This window comes from Orcinus orca, chromosome 8 (genome assembly GCF_937001465.1).
Source record: "Orcinus orca chromosome 8, mOrcOrc1.1, whole genome shotgun sequence".
NCBI lineage: Eukaryota > Metazoa > Chordata > Mammalia > Artiodactyla > Delphinidae > Orcinus > Orcinus orca.
Window position 1 is genome coordinate 9,498,881 of NC_064566.1, and position 18,459 is coordinate 9,517,339.

Genomic DNA, 18,459 nt, shown 5'->3' on the forward strand with positions numbered 1-18,459 from the left:
ACCACCAGAGAGGTCAAAACAAACAACCACAGTTCTTTCAGTAGAAGGTCCATTCCACTCCCTCTAATGCTAAGAACAGGAATGCAGGCTGTTGTCTTCAAGGCTGCCACAGAGCTGGGGAGTGGGGGATGGGCCAGGGTGAGTTAAAATATCATAAAGTTCTCTTACTGAAATTCAGCTACTTATTTCTTGATTAAGTGTTCACCTGGTTGCTGTAAACTTTATTTTGTTTCCAGAGTTCTGATAAAGTTGATTCTGACAGTTTTGCAGTTTATTAGCTGCTTCTGTGAAGAGATGAACTCTTGGAGTTCCCTACTCCATTTCCACTGACCTCCTCAGTCTTTTTTTTTAAACACAGAATATTTTTACATAAAAATAATTATTTGGTATTTCAATGTTTTGCGTCTTTGTCACTTAATGTTATACCATAAATATTTCTGTTTACCTGTATTATTCTTCATTATTATCCATTTTAGTAGATCATTTAGCAAATAGTTCTTGGGTACCACTTACCTGGTGGCCACTCTATGGAGACTGAGTATACAAAAATGAGTAAAACAAGGCCCTGCTCATATGGAGCTTATATTCTAGAAGGGAGAGAAATAAGAGTCATATAAATATTCATTCTTTTGAATGCTATATAATATTCCACCATAAGAATATAACTCTGATAGGATGAAAAATGTCCCCCACCCCCGTAATATCAGGCCCTAATCCCAGAAACTTGTAAATGTTGCCTTATATGGAAATGGGGTATTTGCAGATATGATTAAGTTCAGGGTCTTGGGATGTGGAGATGGTCAGGATTATCGGAGTGGGCCCTAAATGCAACCACATGTGTCCTTTTAAGAGGGAAGAAGAGGGAAATTTGGCACGTACAGAAGGGGAAAAGGCAATGTGACAATAGAGGCAGAGACTGGAGCGAAGCCAACAGATGTCTGCAGCCACCAAAAGTTGGAAGGAGCGAGGAACGTATTCTCCCCTAGACCCTCCAGAGGAGCACAGACCTAGCAACATCTTGATTTTGGCCTACTCACACTAATTTTGGCCTCCAAAATGGTGAATCAATTTCTGTTGCTTGAAGCCACCTAGTTTGTTACAGTTACCATAGAAACTAATACAGATGTTTGGAACTGAGAGTGGGCTGCTGCTGTAACAGATAGCTAAAACCTGGAGATGGCTTCGCAATTGGGTAATGGGTAGAGGCTGGAAGAATTTTGAGAACCATGATAGAAAAAGCCTAGATTGCCTCGAACAAACTATTGGTAGAGATATGGATGTTTAAGGCTCTGCCAGTGAGGGCTCAGACCAGAATGAGGAAAATGTTACTGGAAACCGAAGGAGAGGTGATCTCTGTTATACAGTAGAAAAAGTCTAGCTGAATTGTGTCCTACAGTGGTGAAGAGCAGCATTTTAAGTGATGAACTTGGATTTTAGCTGAGGCAATTTTGAAGAAAAATTTTAAAGATGTGACCTGGTTTCTTTTTGCTGATTATACTAAACTGTAGAAAAAAATATATTGAGAAAAGAACTGTTATGCAAAAAGGAACCAGTACTTGATTTTGGAAATTTGCAGCCTATCCAAGTTGCAAAAGATGTTAAATTAGGTGATTTACTGTTAGAAAACTGTGCTCTAGAGAGAAGGCCATGGGTGTGGTTGGACAGCCTTCTGCCAGTGCTGAGGATATTAGGTGTATGACCCGTGGAGCCACTCAACCATCTCAGCAGAAGCCAGGGATAAAAGATGATACTTTCCAGGAAAGATCTGTGGGAGACTCTAATGATGTGAGTCTCTGTGACATACAAAGGCGACCCATAAGGCCTTGGAGAATGTTATACCGGCAGAAATGCTGCCAGCTTGAACTGAAAAGAACAGAGGCAATGAAATGAGGGAAGGCCGTTGGACTCCCAAAATTCTATAGGCAGGAGATGGGTTTATAAAACTACTCAGCTTCAACCATTTGCTTGCCTTTAAGAAAAAGGAAAAATGACTCAAAGGGAAGAGCCTCAGGCCCAGAGGGCAGAGCCTCAGGCCTAGAAATCAGAGTCAAGGATGCAGAGGCTAGAACTGTGAATGACAGATTCACCTAGGCCTTGAAAATACTAATGAAATTTGCCCTTTATCTCTTCCATTTTCTTTCTTTTGGAATAGGAATGTCTATAACTGTTATACTGTGCCTGTCCCACCATTGTATTTTGGGAACAGACAACTTATTTCTAGTGTCACGGTTCCAGAGATGGAGAGGAATTTTTTCCCCAGAATAACTCATACCCAGAGTCTCACTTATTCTCGGTTTAGATAATGAGATTAGGGATTCTGAGCTGATTATAGTTAGATGAGATTTTGGATTTGAGTCGATATTTTGATGGATTAAGACTTTCGAAGATGTTGGGATGGGTTAAATGTATTTTGATTGTGTGAAGGGAGAACGTTTTGGGGTTGGGAGCAGGCTCTAAATGCAATCATGTGTGTAATAAGAGGGAGGCAGAAGACAGACAAAAGAGAAGGCAATGTGAAGGTGATGGAGAAATTGTGAGGCTGTGAGACAAGGAATGCCAGCCACCACCATAAGCCAGAAGAAACAAAGAACAGGTTCTCCCCTACAGCCTCCAGAGGAAGCATGGACCTACTGACATCTTGATTTTCGTCCAGTGATACTAATTTTGGACTTCTTGCATCCAGCATGGTGGAGGACGAAATTTCTGTTTTAAGCCTCTGTAACTTTTTAGAGTTGCTATAGGAAGCTAATATGATACCACAATGCATTTATTCAGTCTCTGTTCATTGGACATTTGGATTGCTATTATGAATAGCCTTGTACACGTCTCCTGGTGCAAATGTGCTTGAGTTTTACCAGTTTACACTCCTACCAACGCTATAGTTCCTGTTGATCCACATTTTGTGTATCATTTGATATAATCAGATTTCTTAATTGTTGCCAATCCTAGTGAGTATGAGATAGTGTCTCACTGTGGTTTTATTTGAATTTCCCTGATTACCAGGCTTGAGTATCTCTTCAAATCTTTATTGGCCATTTGTAATGACTCTTCTATGAAATGCATGTTCATGTCTTTGCCTATTTTTCTAATGAATTATTTTATGTATTTTTATTGACTTATAGGAGTTCCTTTTATAGTCTAGATACTAAAATTTTGTTGGTTATGGCTTGTCTTTTTACTAGCTGTTCCTTCTGGGCTTTACACATTTTTATATTGCTAAATAACATGTGTATACTGACAACTTTTTAAAAAATTTATTTATTTTATTTATTTATTATTTTTGGCTGCATTGGGTCTTCATTGCTGCACGCGGGCTTTCTCTAGTTGCGGTGAGCAGGGCTACTGTTCGTTGCAGTGCGCGGGCTTCTCATTGCGGTGGCTTCTCTTGTTGCAGAGCACGGGCTCTAGGCACGCGGGTTTCAGTAGTTGTGGCTGGCGGGCTCTAGAGCGCAGGCTCAGTAGTTGTGGCGCACAGGCTTATTTGCTCCGCGGCTTGCGGGATCTTCCCAGACCAGGGCTTGAACCCGTGTCCCCTGCATGGGCAGGTGGATTATTAACAACTGAGCCACCAGGGAAGCCTGACAACTTGTTATTAATTGTTTAACCTATTGACTTATTTAGTAGATGAGGATTTAATTATCTGATACCACTGCGGGTTAAAAATTAGTGTTTAAGTGAACATTTGGCGTTTACATATTTATGCCTACTCAAATATTATTCATAGCTGAGCACTAATATGACTATATTTTGTACTTTTAGTTTTCTCTAAAGTTAGTAACTGTCATTTTTTAAAATTGTTCAGGTTTCTTTGTACCTAGTGCTCATTCTTCCCACACCTTCCAGTATTTTCAATCACATCAGTTAATCTATCCATTCCAATGATTTTTCCTTGGAGACATTATTCCTAGTGACCATGGTTCTCCTCTGTCTAGGCGGGTTACTCTCCATACTGCTACACAGCCATTGTCCTGGGGCTTTGCCGTCGTCCTTGGAATAATCTTCCCCATTCACCTGGGTTGGAGTCCTTGTTTCCCTGTATCCTCTTTCTTTCTTATGGTTTTACTCTTCTGTTTTGGTGGAACACACCCTGTAAGAGTTCATGAGTTCAAAATAGTGGTACAGTGGCAGAAGGCATGGTGATGATTGCTCTTAACATACCGACTTCTTGATCTTCTCTCTTCCAGTTTGGTCTGATTGCCGTCGTTGCCTACACAGAATCCCAGCATCTGCTCTCACAATCATCCTGAAGATTCCCTTCCCTTTAGTCCTTTGTTGGCTTTCCAGTCTCCTGACCTATAGGGTTTTTTCCTTGGTTCCCCCCTCATTTTGCTGAAGTGCATCCTTCAGTGGTTCTTGAGAAAGAGTACGTGAAAGTTAAAATTTTCAAGACCTTGCACGTGAACTTGAATGATAGTTTAGTTGGCATAGAGTTCCAGGTTGGAAATAGTTTTCCTTCAGAATCTTGAAGGCATTTTTCTCCATTGTTTTCTTGCTTCTGGTGTTGCTATTGAGAAGCCAAAATCCATTCTGATTCTAGGTCCTTTGTTGTGGTTATTATTGTGTTTCTGGAAGCTTGTAAAATCTTCTTTTTGCCCCCAGTTTCCTGAAAATGTACAATGATGTATCTTAGTGTTTTCATTGACTCTACTAGGCACAGTGTGGGCCTTTTCGGTTTGAAAAATCCTATCCTTCAGTTTGGGGAAGTGATCTCAAATTATTTATTTGATGTTTTTATCTCCATTTTCTTCTGTTCTCTCTTTCTGTAGTCCTTGTAATGCAGATAGTGAGTTTCCTAAATTTCGCCTTGAGTTTTCTAATCCTTTTTCTATTTCTTTATTTTTATTTTATTTCTTTATTTTGGGGGGATATTCCCTTAGCCCCTCTTCAGAGTTTTTCTTTTCAGCTGTCATATTTCTTTTAAAAAGGTTAATTTTTTTTTTTTTTTTTTTGCGGTACATGGGTCTCTCACTGTTGTGGCCTCTCCCGTTGCGGAGCACAGGCTCCGGACGCGCAGGCTCAGCGGCCATGGCTCCACGGCACAGGGGATCTTCCCGGCCCGGGGCACGACCCCACGTCCCCTGCATCGGCAGGCGGACTCTCAACCACTGCACCACCAGGGAAGCCCACCAAGAGTTCTTTTTGTTCTCTCAACTTTCATTGTATAAAATCATGTTCTTATTTCATGAATGCAATACCTCCTTTTGCTCTCTCTGAGGGATATTAATGATAGGGGGGATTTTTTGTTTGTTTTTTGAGGGTTTTTTTCCTTCTCAGAGTCTCTGTTTCCTGCAAGTTGCTTTTTTTCTGCTTACTAGGTTTGACTTCCTTCATGTTAGAGGTTCTCCTTCGTTGTCTTATAGTCTTTGGTTGTCTGCTCATTATTATTTTTTTTTAATACTTTCTTTCTTTCTTTCTTTCTTTCTTTCTTTAGGGCTGCGTCAGGTCTTACTTAGTTGCAGCAAGTGGGCTTCTCTCTAGTTGTGGCGTGTGGGGTTTTCTCTTCTCTAGCTGTGGTGCGCAAGTTCCAGAGTGCACGGGCTCTGTAGTTTGCAGCACGTGGGCTCTCTAGTTGAGGCGTGTGAGCTCAGTAGTTGTGGCGCGCTGGCTTAGCTGCCCTGCAGCATGTGGGATCTTATTTCCCCGACCAGGGATCGAACCCATGTCCCCTGCATTGGAAGGCAGATTCTTTACCACTGGACCACCAGGGAAGTCCCTGTCCGTTCATTATTAAGAATGGGAGCTTAAAAATTGATGGGAAGCTCTAAGCATGTTGACTTTGACCTTCACAGTATGGTGTTCCGATGGGGCATTTCATGGGTAACACTAATCTTAGGGTCTTTAGTCCTCTCTTCTTGGGCTGGCCTGAGTCCCCAGGGAAGGTTCATCCAACCTGCTGCCTGGAGGGTAAAAATCTGGCTGCCAGTATTCTGACTGCTTGGTAAGGGAAGAGGGTTTAGGGCCAGGGAAGGGGGTGGTGTCTCAGTTTTCAACTTGTATGCAATCACTTAATCCCCTTAGTCAGCTATTGTCCCAAAGACTGTTTTACCGTCTCCAGAGAACAAATTTCCAGTCTTCTGTTAGACTCAGAAAGGGGAAGTTGCTTAGTGGCATGAAGTAGGGGAGAGGATACAGGGATCTAATTTCTTCTCAATCAGCTTTGATCGAGAGCTTCACGTTTTAGCCTTTACTACCAATGCTAGAGGTCTCTGTTGCTGCCAGTTTCTGATACTTTGCTTCCTTAAATCTACTCATAATTGAGAGAGATTTGTTGATACCTCACACTGTCATGACAGATTTGTCTAATTTGCCCCTGTAGCTTTAAGGATTTTTGCTTTAAATATTTTTAGACTTTTTTATTTTAGGTGTATACTAATATAGAATTGTTATATCTTTCCTGGTGAATTTCACTTTTATTTTACTTAACATTGTCATCACTTCATCATTACTGCATAGTGACTACCTTTAATAATACTTTTTGTCTTAAAGTTCAGTTATTAATATAGATATACCACCTTTCTTTTGCTCTGTATTTTCTTCATATAACTTTTTTCTTTTTAATAATATGTTTTATTAAAATATAGTTGATTTACAATGTTGTGTTAATTTCTACTGTACAGAAAAGTGATTCAGTTATACATATGTATACATATGTACATATATACATATATATACATTCTTTTTCATATTCTTTTCAAGTATTGTTTATCACAGGCTATTGCATATAGTTCCTTGTGCTATACAGTAGAACCTTGTTGTTTATTCATATAACTTTTTTCAGTCTCAACCTTTTCATATTCTTATGCTTAAGTGGGTCAGGTGTGTGGGTTTTTTAAACTGCTTTAAGCATTTAAATGTACAGTTTAGTGACAATAAGTACATTCATATTGTTGTGCAACCACCACCCATCTCCAGAATATTTTCCTCTTCCCAAACTGAAACTCTGAATCCATTAAACAAATGTTGATGTCTATCTGCGCTTTACTTTCTTTTTTTTTTTTTTTAAAGAATCAATTTTATTTATTTTTGGTTGTGTTGGGTCTTCATTGCTGTGCTTGGTCTTTCTCTAGTTGCGGCGAGCAGGGGCTACTCTTCGTTGTGGTGCGTAGGCTTCTCATGCGGTGGCTTCTCTTGTTGTGGAGCACGGGCTCTAGGCACGTGGGCTTCAGTAGTTGTGGCACACGGGCTTAGTTGCTCTGCAGCATGTGGGATCTTCCTGGACCAGGGCTCGAACCTGTGTTCCCTGCATTGGCAGGCAGATTCTTAACCACTGCACCACCAGGAAAGTCCCTGTGCTTTACTTTCTATTCTTGGATTTTATAGACCTCATAAGTCTATGCTCTATATCTCTTTTCAACTTCTTTTTCAAATTTTCCATATCTGTGTGTACTTTTCTGTTACTTTTTGATTATTTATATATATTTTCCAGGACTCTAATTCTCTCTTTGGCTCTGTCTAATCTATTTAACCCATTCTTTTGGAGATATACATCTATATCTACACTTCATTTGGTCATTCAAAAATCTGTTTGGTTCTCTTTAATAATCACTTGTTTATTTATCTTAAGTTCATACATAACCTTTCTATATTGTATATAGGACCTGAGTATCCGGGGTTCTATAGCATCTAAATCTGTTCTATGTTGTTTCTTCTGATTCTCACTCATAGTGGCTAGCCTCCTTCTGTGCTGGCGATCTCTGATTGGGAGCTCATTACTTGGTATTAACCAATGGGAATCTTCTTACCTGTATTTGGACACGTCCCTCCAAAGGGGATTTGCCTCTGCTTCTGCCAGGAGCCAGAGGGTGCCACCAGCATGGGACACTTCAGTCCTCCTTGAGGGCCCTGGCTTCGTATAGTTGCCCAAGATCCAGCTCCCCCACCCTCTCCTGGCCAAGCTCCCAGCTTCATTCTAACTTTTCTTTTGGAGGCAGGAAGTGAGTTTTGGAGATCTTGGAAGACAACAGGGCCTCAAGGAATCATGGCCTCTCTTTGCAGGATATTCTTTTTCTGTAGCAAGAAGGTTCCTCACTGCTCTAAGTCCACCAAATGAGAAGAAGCAGAAATTTTCCAATCCAGGGACTTCCCTGGCAGTACAGTGGTTAAGGCTTCGTGCTTCCACTGCAAGGACGCAGGTTCGATCCCTGGTTGAGGAGTTAAGATCCTGTGTGCCGCAAGGCCAAAAAAAAAAAAAAATTCTCCAATCCATTCCACACACGTCTATAGTAGCCACCTTTTGGACATGCAAATCTGATCACATCACACCCCTGCTTAAACCCTTCAATGACTCCCTTTTGTCCTTAAGTATAAAGTTTGAACTCCTTGGGAATTCCCTGGCGGTCCAGTGCTTAGGACTCGGTGCTTTCATTGCCGGGGCCGGGTTCAACCCTTGGTCGGGGAATTAAGATCCCACGAGCAAAAAAGACAAAGTTTGGGGCTTCCCTGGTGGCACAGTTGTTAAGAATCTGCCTGTCAATGCAAGGGACACAGGTTCGAGCCCTGGTTCGGGAAGATCCCACATGCCACGGAGCAGCTAAGCCCATGAGCCACAACTACTGAGCCTGCACTCTAGAGCCCGCGAGCCACAACTACTGAGCCCACGTGCCACAACTACTGAAGCCCACGCGCCTAGAGCCCATGCTCGGCAACAAGAGAAGCCATGACAATGAGAAGCCCGCGCACCACAATGAAGAGTAGCCCCCGCTCACTGCAACTAGAGGAAGCCCGCGCACAGCAACGAAGATCCAACACAGCCAAAAAATAAATAAATAAGTTTATTTAAAAAAAAAAAAAAGATAAAGTTTGAACTCCTTGCCCAGCTTACAAGGCCCCACCTGATCTGGCCTAGTTGCTCAATGTACTTCCCATCCTTGTACCTGTCACATTGTTACAATTAGATGTCTGAATCCCCCAACACACTCCTCCCCTAAACTGTATACGTCATGAGTGTAGAAACTTTGTCTTGTCCACTAATATCTCCTTGGCACCTGGCACAGGTGCTTATTAAATATTTGTCGAATGAATGAATGAATGAACACATTTACTGGGTGCCCAGTGTTTTTCTTACTGGTTTCTGTGAATTCTTTATCTTAAAGATGTTAACATTTTGCCATTCGTTGGGAATATTTTCCCCAGGCTATCTGGCTTTTAATTTTGGTGACTTTTTGGTGGAGGGAGGAACATAGAACATAGATAAGTTTTACATTGTCATGTAAACAGATCTTCTTCTTTTGAGGGTTCTTCAAACGCTTCTAAGTTCAGAAAGTCTTGCCCTCCCTGGATGTTTGATGTGTCCCTTCTATTTTCTATGCACGCTGCTGTCGATTTCTTCTTCCCAAAGCAGGGCTCCAATCATGCCACTCTCCTGCTTAAAAATGTTTAACTGTCTCCTTGGAGCCTTTAGTATAAACTTCAAACTCTTTAACTTGGCCTCCAAGGCTTTTCATGATTCATCCCGAGGCGGTCCATCTGATCTTTTGTTTACTGTCCCCCAACTTAGCCTGAGCAGAATGAAGGGATCCCTCCCTCTGTACCCTGCTCTCTCCCACCTCCCAGCCTTCGTTCCTGATGCTCCCTCTGCCTAGAATCCCCGTCTATCTATTTAATAATTATTTATTCTATATATTCATAATTATTACATATTAAACTCCTGCTTATTCTTCAAGCCCTATTTTCTCTAAAAAGCCCCCCCTTACCCCTCCTCCTGAGAGGATGAATGATGGAGGGATAAGAACATGAGCTTCTGGAATCAGATAAATCTGGATGAAAATCCTCGCTCCTTCCCTTGTTCACTGTGACCAAACCCTTTAAACTTTCCACATCTCAGTTCCTTCATCTTCGTTTTGTTTGTTTTCTCGTTTTTGGCTGTGCTGCATGGCTTGCAGGATCTTAGTTCCCTGACCAGGGATTGAACCCTGGCTCCCTGCAGCAGAAGCATGGAGCCATAACCACTGGACCACCAGGGCATTCCCCCCTCCTTCATCTTTAAAATGGGAACAGAAAGCAATGAGAGGACCGATGGGTGATTGCCAGGGTGAACGAAGTCTGATATCATGAATGCAAAAATCCTAGCATGGTCCCTACCCCACATTTTGGAAGGGAGTCATCTGCTGCCCTAGGGTCATACTCTCCCCCTCTAATCGTATTTGTCCCTCAAGGGCTGGCTGGTTCTAATCCCATTAGGTGGCTGAGCTTTCCTGCTCTGGACCAGGGAGTGGGCAAACAGGTTCCACCTCAAAGAATCCAGCCCAGGCCCCCAGGCACCTTTGTGGGACACCCACACCCCTCTGGGGCAAAAGGAATCCCCTCCTTCCTTTCTTGTGAGCTCCAGTGGTTTTGTCCCTGGGAAATATTTAAGTCTCCGAAGAGGCCCACCAGCCAGCACTCTCTGCCCCTTGCCATCAGCACCCAGGACGACGATGAGTCAAGTAGAGCAAGAGTAATCCTCCCAGTTTAAAGGTGGGTAAACTGAGGCTCAGGCTATCTTCCAAATAGCTGGGTCTAGAACTTGTGTGGCTTCTCAAGGGGCTCTGGGAGGCCTGGACGGCTGTGGTGGGGAACCTGGGGAGAGCTCTGACCCCAGAGTAGGAGATGGTACAGGAACCCTGGCTCTCATGGCCTCCACCCCTTGTGCTAGATGGGTTAGTGCCACTCTCGGAGGCTGGTGGGGAGCTCAGTGTCTGTGTAAGCTTCGTGAACCTAGAGTACTAGGCTTGAGTAGGTTGTTTTGTCTGTGTTGTCTGGGGAGAGCAAGGATGACAGTTCATTGGCTGGAGCGTGTGTGTGTCTTGGGGGCTGGGGGTGAGGGTGGGGACAACCTGGACAGAGAGGAGAGTGAGCTTAGGGTCAGGAGCCCTGGGTTGCAGCTCTACACCCAGCATGCTGACACCTGGGATGAGCGCCTGCCCCCTCTGGACACCAACTGCCTTATCTGTAAAATGGGGGTGGTGGTAGATGGGCCGATCACTGCCAGGGGATCAGACGGCTGCCCTGGGCCCGGCTCCTCCCTGAGCCCAGACCGTCTTCTGGGCCTGACTTCACCCGATTGGCCCCCACAAATCTCTGACACCATTCTGCTGCCTCTTCCCTCTGTCCTGTCCTTCCCCCAGTGGCCTGGGCCGGACTCTGGCTCCCCACCATGGCGGGGGCGGGGGGAGCTGGGCAGGCAGTGGTGCTGGTCAGGCCTGGGCGGGGGGCCTCCAAGCCCACAGCTGGCCTCTCAAGCCTCTTCCTGGAGCCAGCATCCTCTCCTCCCTCCCTCTTGAAATCTGAGCCCGGGGATCCAGGGAGCTCTCGCCCTGCAAAACATTCCATCCAGTTGTCCAAACACTCTGCACAGCTGGCGGAGGGAGGGGCCCGAGCCTGGCTTTCAGGGAAGCCTTGGGCTGTTGTTTTCATGGAAATGGCTGAGTCCTTACTCAGAGGGCCAGTCTGGGATGCTGGAAGTGGGTTCGCAGGGCTGAGAGGATAAAGAGCCCCCAGCACGCCCTCCTGGGCTTGCCCAAGGCCTCCCTCACCAGGGCCCGGCCGCTGGTGGGAAGGATCCAGGCTGCCTCATGCCGATGCGAGGTGGCAGCCGGGCGCTGGCGGCCTTGTGACCGTCCCCTCGGAACTGGGCTTGGTGCGGTGGCGGGGGAAGGGCAGCAGGAATGGCTGAGAGAGCAGCCTGAGAGGTGACTTAGGGCAGCAGCTTTTCCGGGCAAGCAGTCCCAGACCTGGCTGCCTCTTGGTTCTGACCCACCAGTGACCCGGGATGAGTCCACAAGCCTCAGTTTCCTCACCTGCAACAGGAAGGGGTTGGGCTCCTTCTGCCTCTGATTTTCCTAAGTCACAACGAAGGACAAGGTCCTCAGAGCTTCCCGTGCAGTCCCAGCTGTGCCTAAATGTCCAGAAAGTAGCCAGATTTTCTAGACAATCCCCAGAACAACTCTGACTCAGTTTCCCCTCTGAGAGGACAGCTGGGGCTTGGCAGGGAGGAACCATAGCCTGTACACTTTGTCACCAGCCAGGCTCAGCCCCTTCACCTCCCACCACGTCAGGGTGATGGGGAGACCCCCCCCCCGCCCCTTCACACATCCTGTTTTTCATACATTGTTTCCAGGTGGGCCCAGAGGAAGGTGGAGGCACGGGAGAATCTAGCAGGAGGATCAGTGAGGAGCAAAAACAGGAAGGGGTTGGGAGCAGGCCATGGAAAATTCACTGCCAGGAAACAGAGGCCAGCATCTGGTTTGCGTTAGGCTGAGAGAGCTTCGAAGCCCAAAGCTTGAGTGAGAGATATTGTTATCCATGCGCAGGGCAGGCGGGGTGTGACTACCCCTCAGGAACTGGCAGCTTCTCCCAGCGGGAACTCAGAGGCTGACAGGAAAAAAGAGGGAAGGCGAGGGAGAAGGGGACAGGAAACTCAGTGTCCACTGTGGCTGCCACCTCATGAATGTTATCTTCTTTGATATTCACAACTTCACAGGGGAGAATTGTTCCCATTTTTATAGTTGTGGGGATTGAGTCCCAGAGAGGTTAAGTGACATACCCAAGGTCACACAGCCAAGGGAACGGCAGAACTCCCGATTAGAATGCAGGCCAAATGAGATAGGGTGGAACACTCAAACCATCCCACGGGTGGATTGAGGCTGACTGTGTGCCAGGCAAGGGGCCACTGAGGATTTGGTGATGAGCGCGGGCCAGCCTCTGCCCATGGGGTCACTCAGTTCATGTGGGGGGTGTCTGACAGTGCCATGGGGCACTGTTCATGACACAAGGTGGACCACGTGTCTGAGGGCTCCAGCCCAATGCCTGCAGAGGAGAAAACAATCCAGAGGGGAAGGCTTCCTGGAGGAGGGGGTATGAGCAAAAGAGAATTTTATCAGAGGGGGTGGGTTGGAGTGGAGGATGCAGAGAGGGGGTAGTGTGAGGAATGTGGGAAGAGGGGGGTGTAGGGCATGTCTGGGCAATAGCAGCTGGCCTGATGTGCCTCAGAGGGAGAGATTCCATTTTATAGTTGGGGAAACTGCAGCATAGAGCCTAATGTGCGCAAGGGTCCACAGTCTGGGAGTGGGGTTGAATCCAACCTCTCTGACTCCATCCAGGTCTGCGTTCCTAACTGCTACACCATCTGGTCCCTTTTTGCTGGTGGTTAATAGTTTTAAGGGGATATCGAGGCCAGGGACCACAGGGCAGCGGGGGCCTTGCCCAAGGCCACACAGCCAACTAGTGACAGGGTCAAAGCTGGACAGGCTCTTTTCAACTTGCCAACCTGAGTGGGAAGAGGACAGGCAGCCCCATCCATGGGCCCGGTAAAAACCTGGGGCCTTAGGTATGTAGAGGGAGGCTCTCACTTCCCTTCAAGGTATCTCACCTTCCTTAGGAGGGGGGCCCAGCCTCATATGCTGTCTGCTGAGCCACGGGAGTTAATAATTACTGGGTTTAAGGAGATAGAGGCCTGTCTGGGAGGCGCCTCCCTCACTGGCCGCTGCTCCTCAGAGATAGCAAAGGTTAGTGTGAGTCTCAGCCTGGGAGCGGGGAGAAGGCTCCTGCCACCTCCCCGCTTGGCAGTCTCCAGAGACACTCTCGGTCTGGCCCTCCAGCCATGGACCCCGCTAAGGAACGCACTGAGTGCCCTGCTCGAGAAAAATGCCCTGTGTTCCTGGCAATGAGCTCAGGGACTGTCCGCTACGCCCCATCAGGTTTGGGCCTTGCACTCAAGGGCAACTTGGGAGAGCAGCCCTGGGACACAGACAGGTGAGCGGAGGGGATGGTGGAATCTTGCCACTCAGCAGGGGCATTGGGGGAGGGGTGAGAGGCGGGGCTCCAGACAGGGGACTGGCATAGAACTATGAGGAATTTCATGAGCATTCTACAAGGTCGGCACCAGGGGTGGCCCTGATTGTCTTGTCCAACTTGGTGGTTGTACAGATGTAGAATCTGAGGCTCAGAGAGGGCAAGACACTCATTCTTGGTCACACAGTGAACTGAAGTCCAGAATCAGGGCCTGGGTCATCTAGGCTGGCAGTCTTCTGGATGGGTCTGTGGCCAAGGCTGCCAGGCTGGGGATAAGGATGGCAGGGGTGAGGGGGAAGTTTGGGAAGGGCAGTGGCTTGGGGGCAGAGGACACACCTTTTATATTTTCCTCCCCACCTGCCAGTCAGGCACCTAGTAGGCTCCTCTTGTTGCCCGACAGCATGTAGCTGGGGCTGCCAGAGAGCCCCTCTGGTTTCTGGGCTGTCTTTTCAGAAAACCGGTATAAGGGATCACAGCCCCTCCATCCCTGGCTGTGTGACATTGGGCAGGTTCCTTAACTTCTCTGAGCCCATCTTTTTCAACTGAGGAGTTGTGGGAGGAGCTAGTGAGGCCTTGGGAGTCCTAAGCAGCTGCATAGATCATGGGATATTTTTGGCTAGTAATTGGGGTGGTGACAGTGACCCCACACTTGTCCTTCAAAGCCTCCCTCAAGAGTCTCCCCAGCCCACCGGTCCTCCCGGGCTGAGGACCCTTCCTCTGGGGCCATAGCCCTGGACTGACACCCCCTCCACCCCTTATCTCCCACCAGTCCGGGTTACCACGACTTGGACCAGGTCTTATCTCCTGCCTGGGCTTGTGACGACTTGGAGGGTAAGCGCCCTGTTCTGAGCTCCTTTTGTGTCATCCCCTCCCCATTCCCCTAAAGAGTGAACAGAGCAAGGTCCAGGAAGACAGCAGTTGCTCAAGACTATTTGGAGAAGGATTCGTCAACAAACATAATGACATCTGCTTTGGGCCAGACCCTGGGCTGGGCTGTGGTGGGTGGAGAAGCACAGCCCCAAGGAGGACCTGGTCCCTGCCCTTGGGAAACCACAGCTGTGGAAACAATTGCCCTGCAGAGTGAAGGAGGTCTGGGCAGAATGAAAAGGACATCACAGAGGGCTGCCCAGGTTGTTCACTGCACAAGGTACCAGCCAAGAGGGCATGAGAGCCAGACATCAAGTCTGGCTTGCCCTCCACTCACCAAGTCCTGTACCTTGGCATGGGCCATGCCCACCTAGGAAAGGAGTACCGTTCTCTAATTTGAACTAAGACACCATTCACTTGGCAAGGTGTGCCCTGGGCAGGCAGTGGCCCTGGAAGTGGAGGTCCCCACCCCACATCTCTCCACTGTACTGGAGCCCCAGGAGGACAGAGCCTGTGTCTATGCAGTTTCCTTTTGGGTCCCCAGCCCTTGTATGGCCCACAGTTTGTGCTCAGAAGGGGTGGTTGAATGCATGCATTCAAAATGCGTGCCCCAGATGAAGACCTGATAAAACTCAAGCCTGGGGTCCCAGCTCGGGGTCTGAGGGTAGTGCCCCAAGTTCTAGCAATATCTGGAAGGGAAGTACTTCCTCCCATCCTCCCAGGCCTCCTCTAGACACGGAGGCTGGGAGCCATGGTCCCTGGCAGGAGAGAAGCGGGGTTATGCTCTCACTGGATCAGCCCCAGGCTGAAGTTGAGGCTGATGGTCAGGGCTCAGGAAAGGTGACAGAGGGACAGAGGGGTGGAGGGACAGGCTAGACCAGCGTTCAGGGAATTTGCAGAGGATGTGGGACCTGATAGAGGTAGGGGTGTGTGTGTGTGTGTGTGTGTGTGTGTGTGTGTGTGTGCGCGCACGCGCGTGCGCAATTCTCCCAGAGAGTAGATGGTGGGCAAAGGTAAGGATGGGCAGTATCTGTTCAGAGCAGGAAGGGAGGCCCCTGGTTGGGGTGGGAGGGGCGGGGTTGGGGTTGAAGACTTGGGCCAAAGGTGGGGCCTCCCTCAGAAAATGCACTCAGTAGGAGTGAGAAAACTAGTTTTGGGGTCAGCCCCGCTTCTCACCAGGAGGGAAGTTGCCCAGAGACAGGCGCAGAGCAGGGAGGCCAGGGAAGGAGTGATGGCCGGAGGGCCGGGTGAGGGGGTGGGAGGGTGTCTGCCGGCCTTGAGTGACAGTCCGCTAAGAATCTGGGAGCTGAAAGCCCGGAGCCATGGTAGGCTCTTGAGCAGGGGTGGTCCTGGGAGGGTGCTGCGCTGGGCCGCGCTGGGCGCCGGATGTCTGGAGCAGAGTAAGCTGGGAGCGTCGGAGAGCAGTGCTGGCCGCAGGATGATGGGGACCCGCTCCTCCCCCACTCGGGCCGTCGCACTGTCCGGGGAGGGCGGCCGGAGCGGAGCTGGGCCGGGAGCGCGCGCGAGCTCTCCGCGTCGGCCGCCGGAGGGGCGGGGCAGGGCACGTGTCCTTGGGCCACCCCTCGGCCACGTGACCCGCCGAGGGCAGGGTCGCAGAGGGACTGGGGGCCGGGGCGCAAGCCCGGGCCGCACAGACCCACAGGCAGCGGGCAAGACTGACAGGCGGCGGGGCAGCCTGGCTGGCCCGGGGCGGAGTCGGCTGCGGGCGGGGACGCGGCGGGGGCGGCGCGGGGAGATCGCTGGGCGATCGCGGCGGCGGCGCGGGGAACCGACGCCCGGGCGCCCCGAGTCGCCAGTATGTGGAGCGGGTAGGTCCGCGCGGGGTCGGGCCGCGGCTGCCTCCGGGGGTGGGACGGTGCGGGGGGGGGGCTTCCCTGCAGTGTGTGCACCCCTACCGGGAGGTGCTCTACGCCCCCATCCCTGCCCGTGCTGTAGCACGAGGACTGGCGAGCCGGTTTGGGGTGGAAGGACATTCGGCATGGAGGGTTCAGGGGGTCTCTCTGGGGGCAGGAATTGTGAAGGGTGGGCTGCTGACCGTCCCGGAGTGACAGCGCCAACTCCTAGCTTGTCCGGAGCGCAAGTGAGATGGGGGCAAGGGGGTGTGCGGCGGAGTGCAAGCCAGAATAAGCCTGGGATAAGCACCTAGAGGAGGGACCCCCAGGCTGAGTGAACCCTTGAAAAGCAGTGCATTTGCGAAAGGGGGGACTGGGTCTCTGCCACATTCGCTTGCAAGTTGGTGAACTTCCATCTGGGGCTCCTGGAACCTGCTGAGCTCAAAGGTGGGTAGGACCTCCCTGCAGCCTGGAGGGGTGCAGCGCAGACTCTGGGCCCTGGACTAGTGGCTCCAGTACCCATATCTGTTCCTTGATTCTTAGGGGTGGTCCCACTCCCTGGGCAACCAGGTGTGGGACCCTTTCCCTGTATGTGCAGAAAAGCTGTGGCCTTCTCATGGAGTTGGGTAAACACTTCTTCCTCCCCATAGCCTGGAAAGACCAGGTCCTGGCGGAGATGTGGCCAGAGTGGGGGTGGGTTGTACTCCTGGAAAGAACGGGGCCAGATGGGTGGTCCCAGGACAGGGCTCCTCCCAGCCACAGCCGGGGAGTGAGGGAAGCCCCACTGGAGAGGCTGGCGGGCTGGAGAGCTCTGATGCAGGCTAGATCCACTTTACTCCCTGGCACCTAGCGAAGTTCGAGCTGAGATGCTAGGGGAGGGCTGGGGAGTCATCCCCAGCAGGGGCTCCTGAGAGAATGGGCTCCTGGTAGGGGTGAGGTGTGGAGACACGTGAGACTCTTAAAGGGAGAGAGTTAAGCAGAGCCTGGATTCTTGTGGAATTGCGCCCTGGGGGAAGGAGACTGAGCTTATGGAGAAGGTGGTTGATGTGGGTTGGTGACAGCTGGAGAGGTCAGGGCGATCCCACCTGGGGTCAACCGTGCTTGAGGAGCTTCTGGAGGAAGCTCGTGACCCCTTGTGTTGGGTGCGCCCAGGCAAAACACAGCCACCGAGTTGCTGTGTGATCTTGAGAGTATGGCCTCACTGCCCTGAGCCTCAAGGTGAAATGTGTGGGTTGTGTGGTGGAGGTAATCCAGGCCCAGAGAGTGTCCTTTCCTGGAGGCGTCCAGGCTGGAGCCAGACAGACAAGTCTGGGAGGTGCCAGTAGACGGATGCTCACTTTAAAGACTGGATCCAAGAGTCCCGGGACCGTTCTGGATGGACCAGGCTGCCAAGCTGACGCCCGCTTGATCCTAAGTGTGGCTTACTTGGATCCCCCAGGGTGTCGCTGGGTGCAGAGCACACAGTAGGTGCTTCATAAATGCAGATGGAAAGCATGAGGGGCAGGATGAGGAGCTGGGCATCTGGGGAGTGAGAGGCAGAGTCTTGGGGTTACCTTGAGCTCTGCCTTTTCATGGCCCCCTTACTTGGATGTTGGAGGCAGGGGCCAAGCTGCCAGCACCTGCTGGGGTCCTGGGGTCCTACGAGCTCACGCAGACCCCAGCAGCAGCTGGGAGGGACGCTGCTCAGGTCACACTTGCGCAGGTAACTGACTGAGCTGCTGTGACACCTCTGGGCGAGGGCATCCTTGAGATTCTTCCTTCTAGACTAGGAGGGGTGAGGAGTTGGTGACTCTGGCTAAGCCATTGATGTCTCTGGGGCTTGGTTTCCTTACCTGGAAGACAACAGAGCTACGTCTCTTGGGTGACTGCTCTGTTAATGGCCAGGTCGTAGTGCCAGTTCACCTTCTTGGCCCTGGACTCAGGGCTGCTCCCCTGGGGTGGGTGGAAGTGGCAGGACTCTACAGGAGCT

General features: G+C 49.7%; 1 protein-coding gene across 5 annotated transcripts in view; it reads left to right on the plus strand.

The window, feature by feature from the left end:
* RAB3IL1 (RAB3A interacting protein like 1) overlaps window positions 1-18,459 on the plus strand; it is a 41,976-nt gene that overhangs the window by 7,761 nt on the left and 15,756 nt on the right. The window contains exon 1 of one of the 5 annotated variants that reach the window (XM_049713119.1): window positions 16,178-16,466. The exons of 2 other annotated variants lie outside the window; for them this stretch is intronic. In XM_049713119.1, the coding sequence (XP_049569076.1) occupies window positions 16,456-16,466 (11 nt within the window). In that variant the 5' untranslated portion in view covers window positions 16,178-16,455. Of the gene's footprint in view, window positions 1-16,177; window positions 16,467-18,459 lie in introns of those variants that run through there. 2 more of the 5 variants (XM_033414240.2, XM_033414248.2) reach the window with 2 other exon arrangements.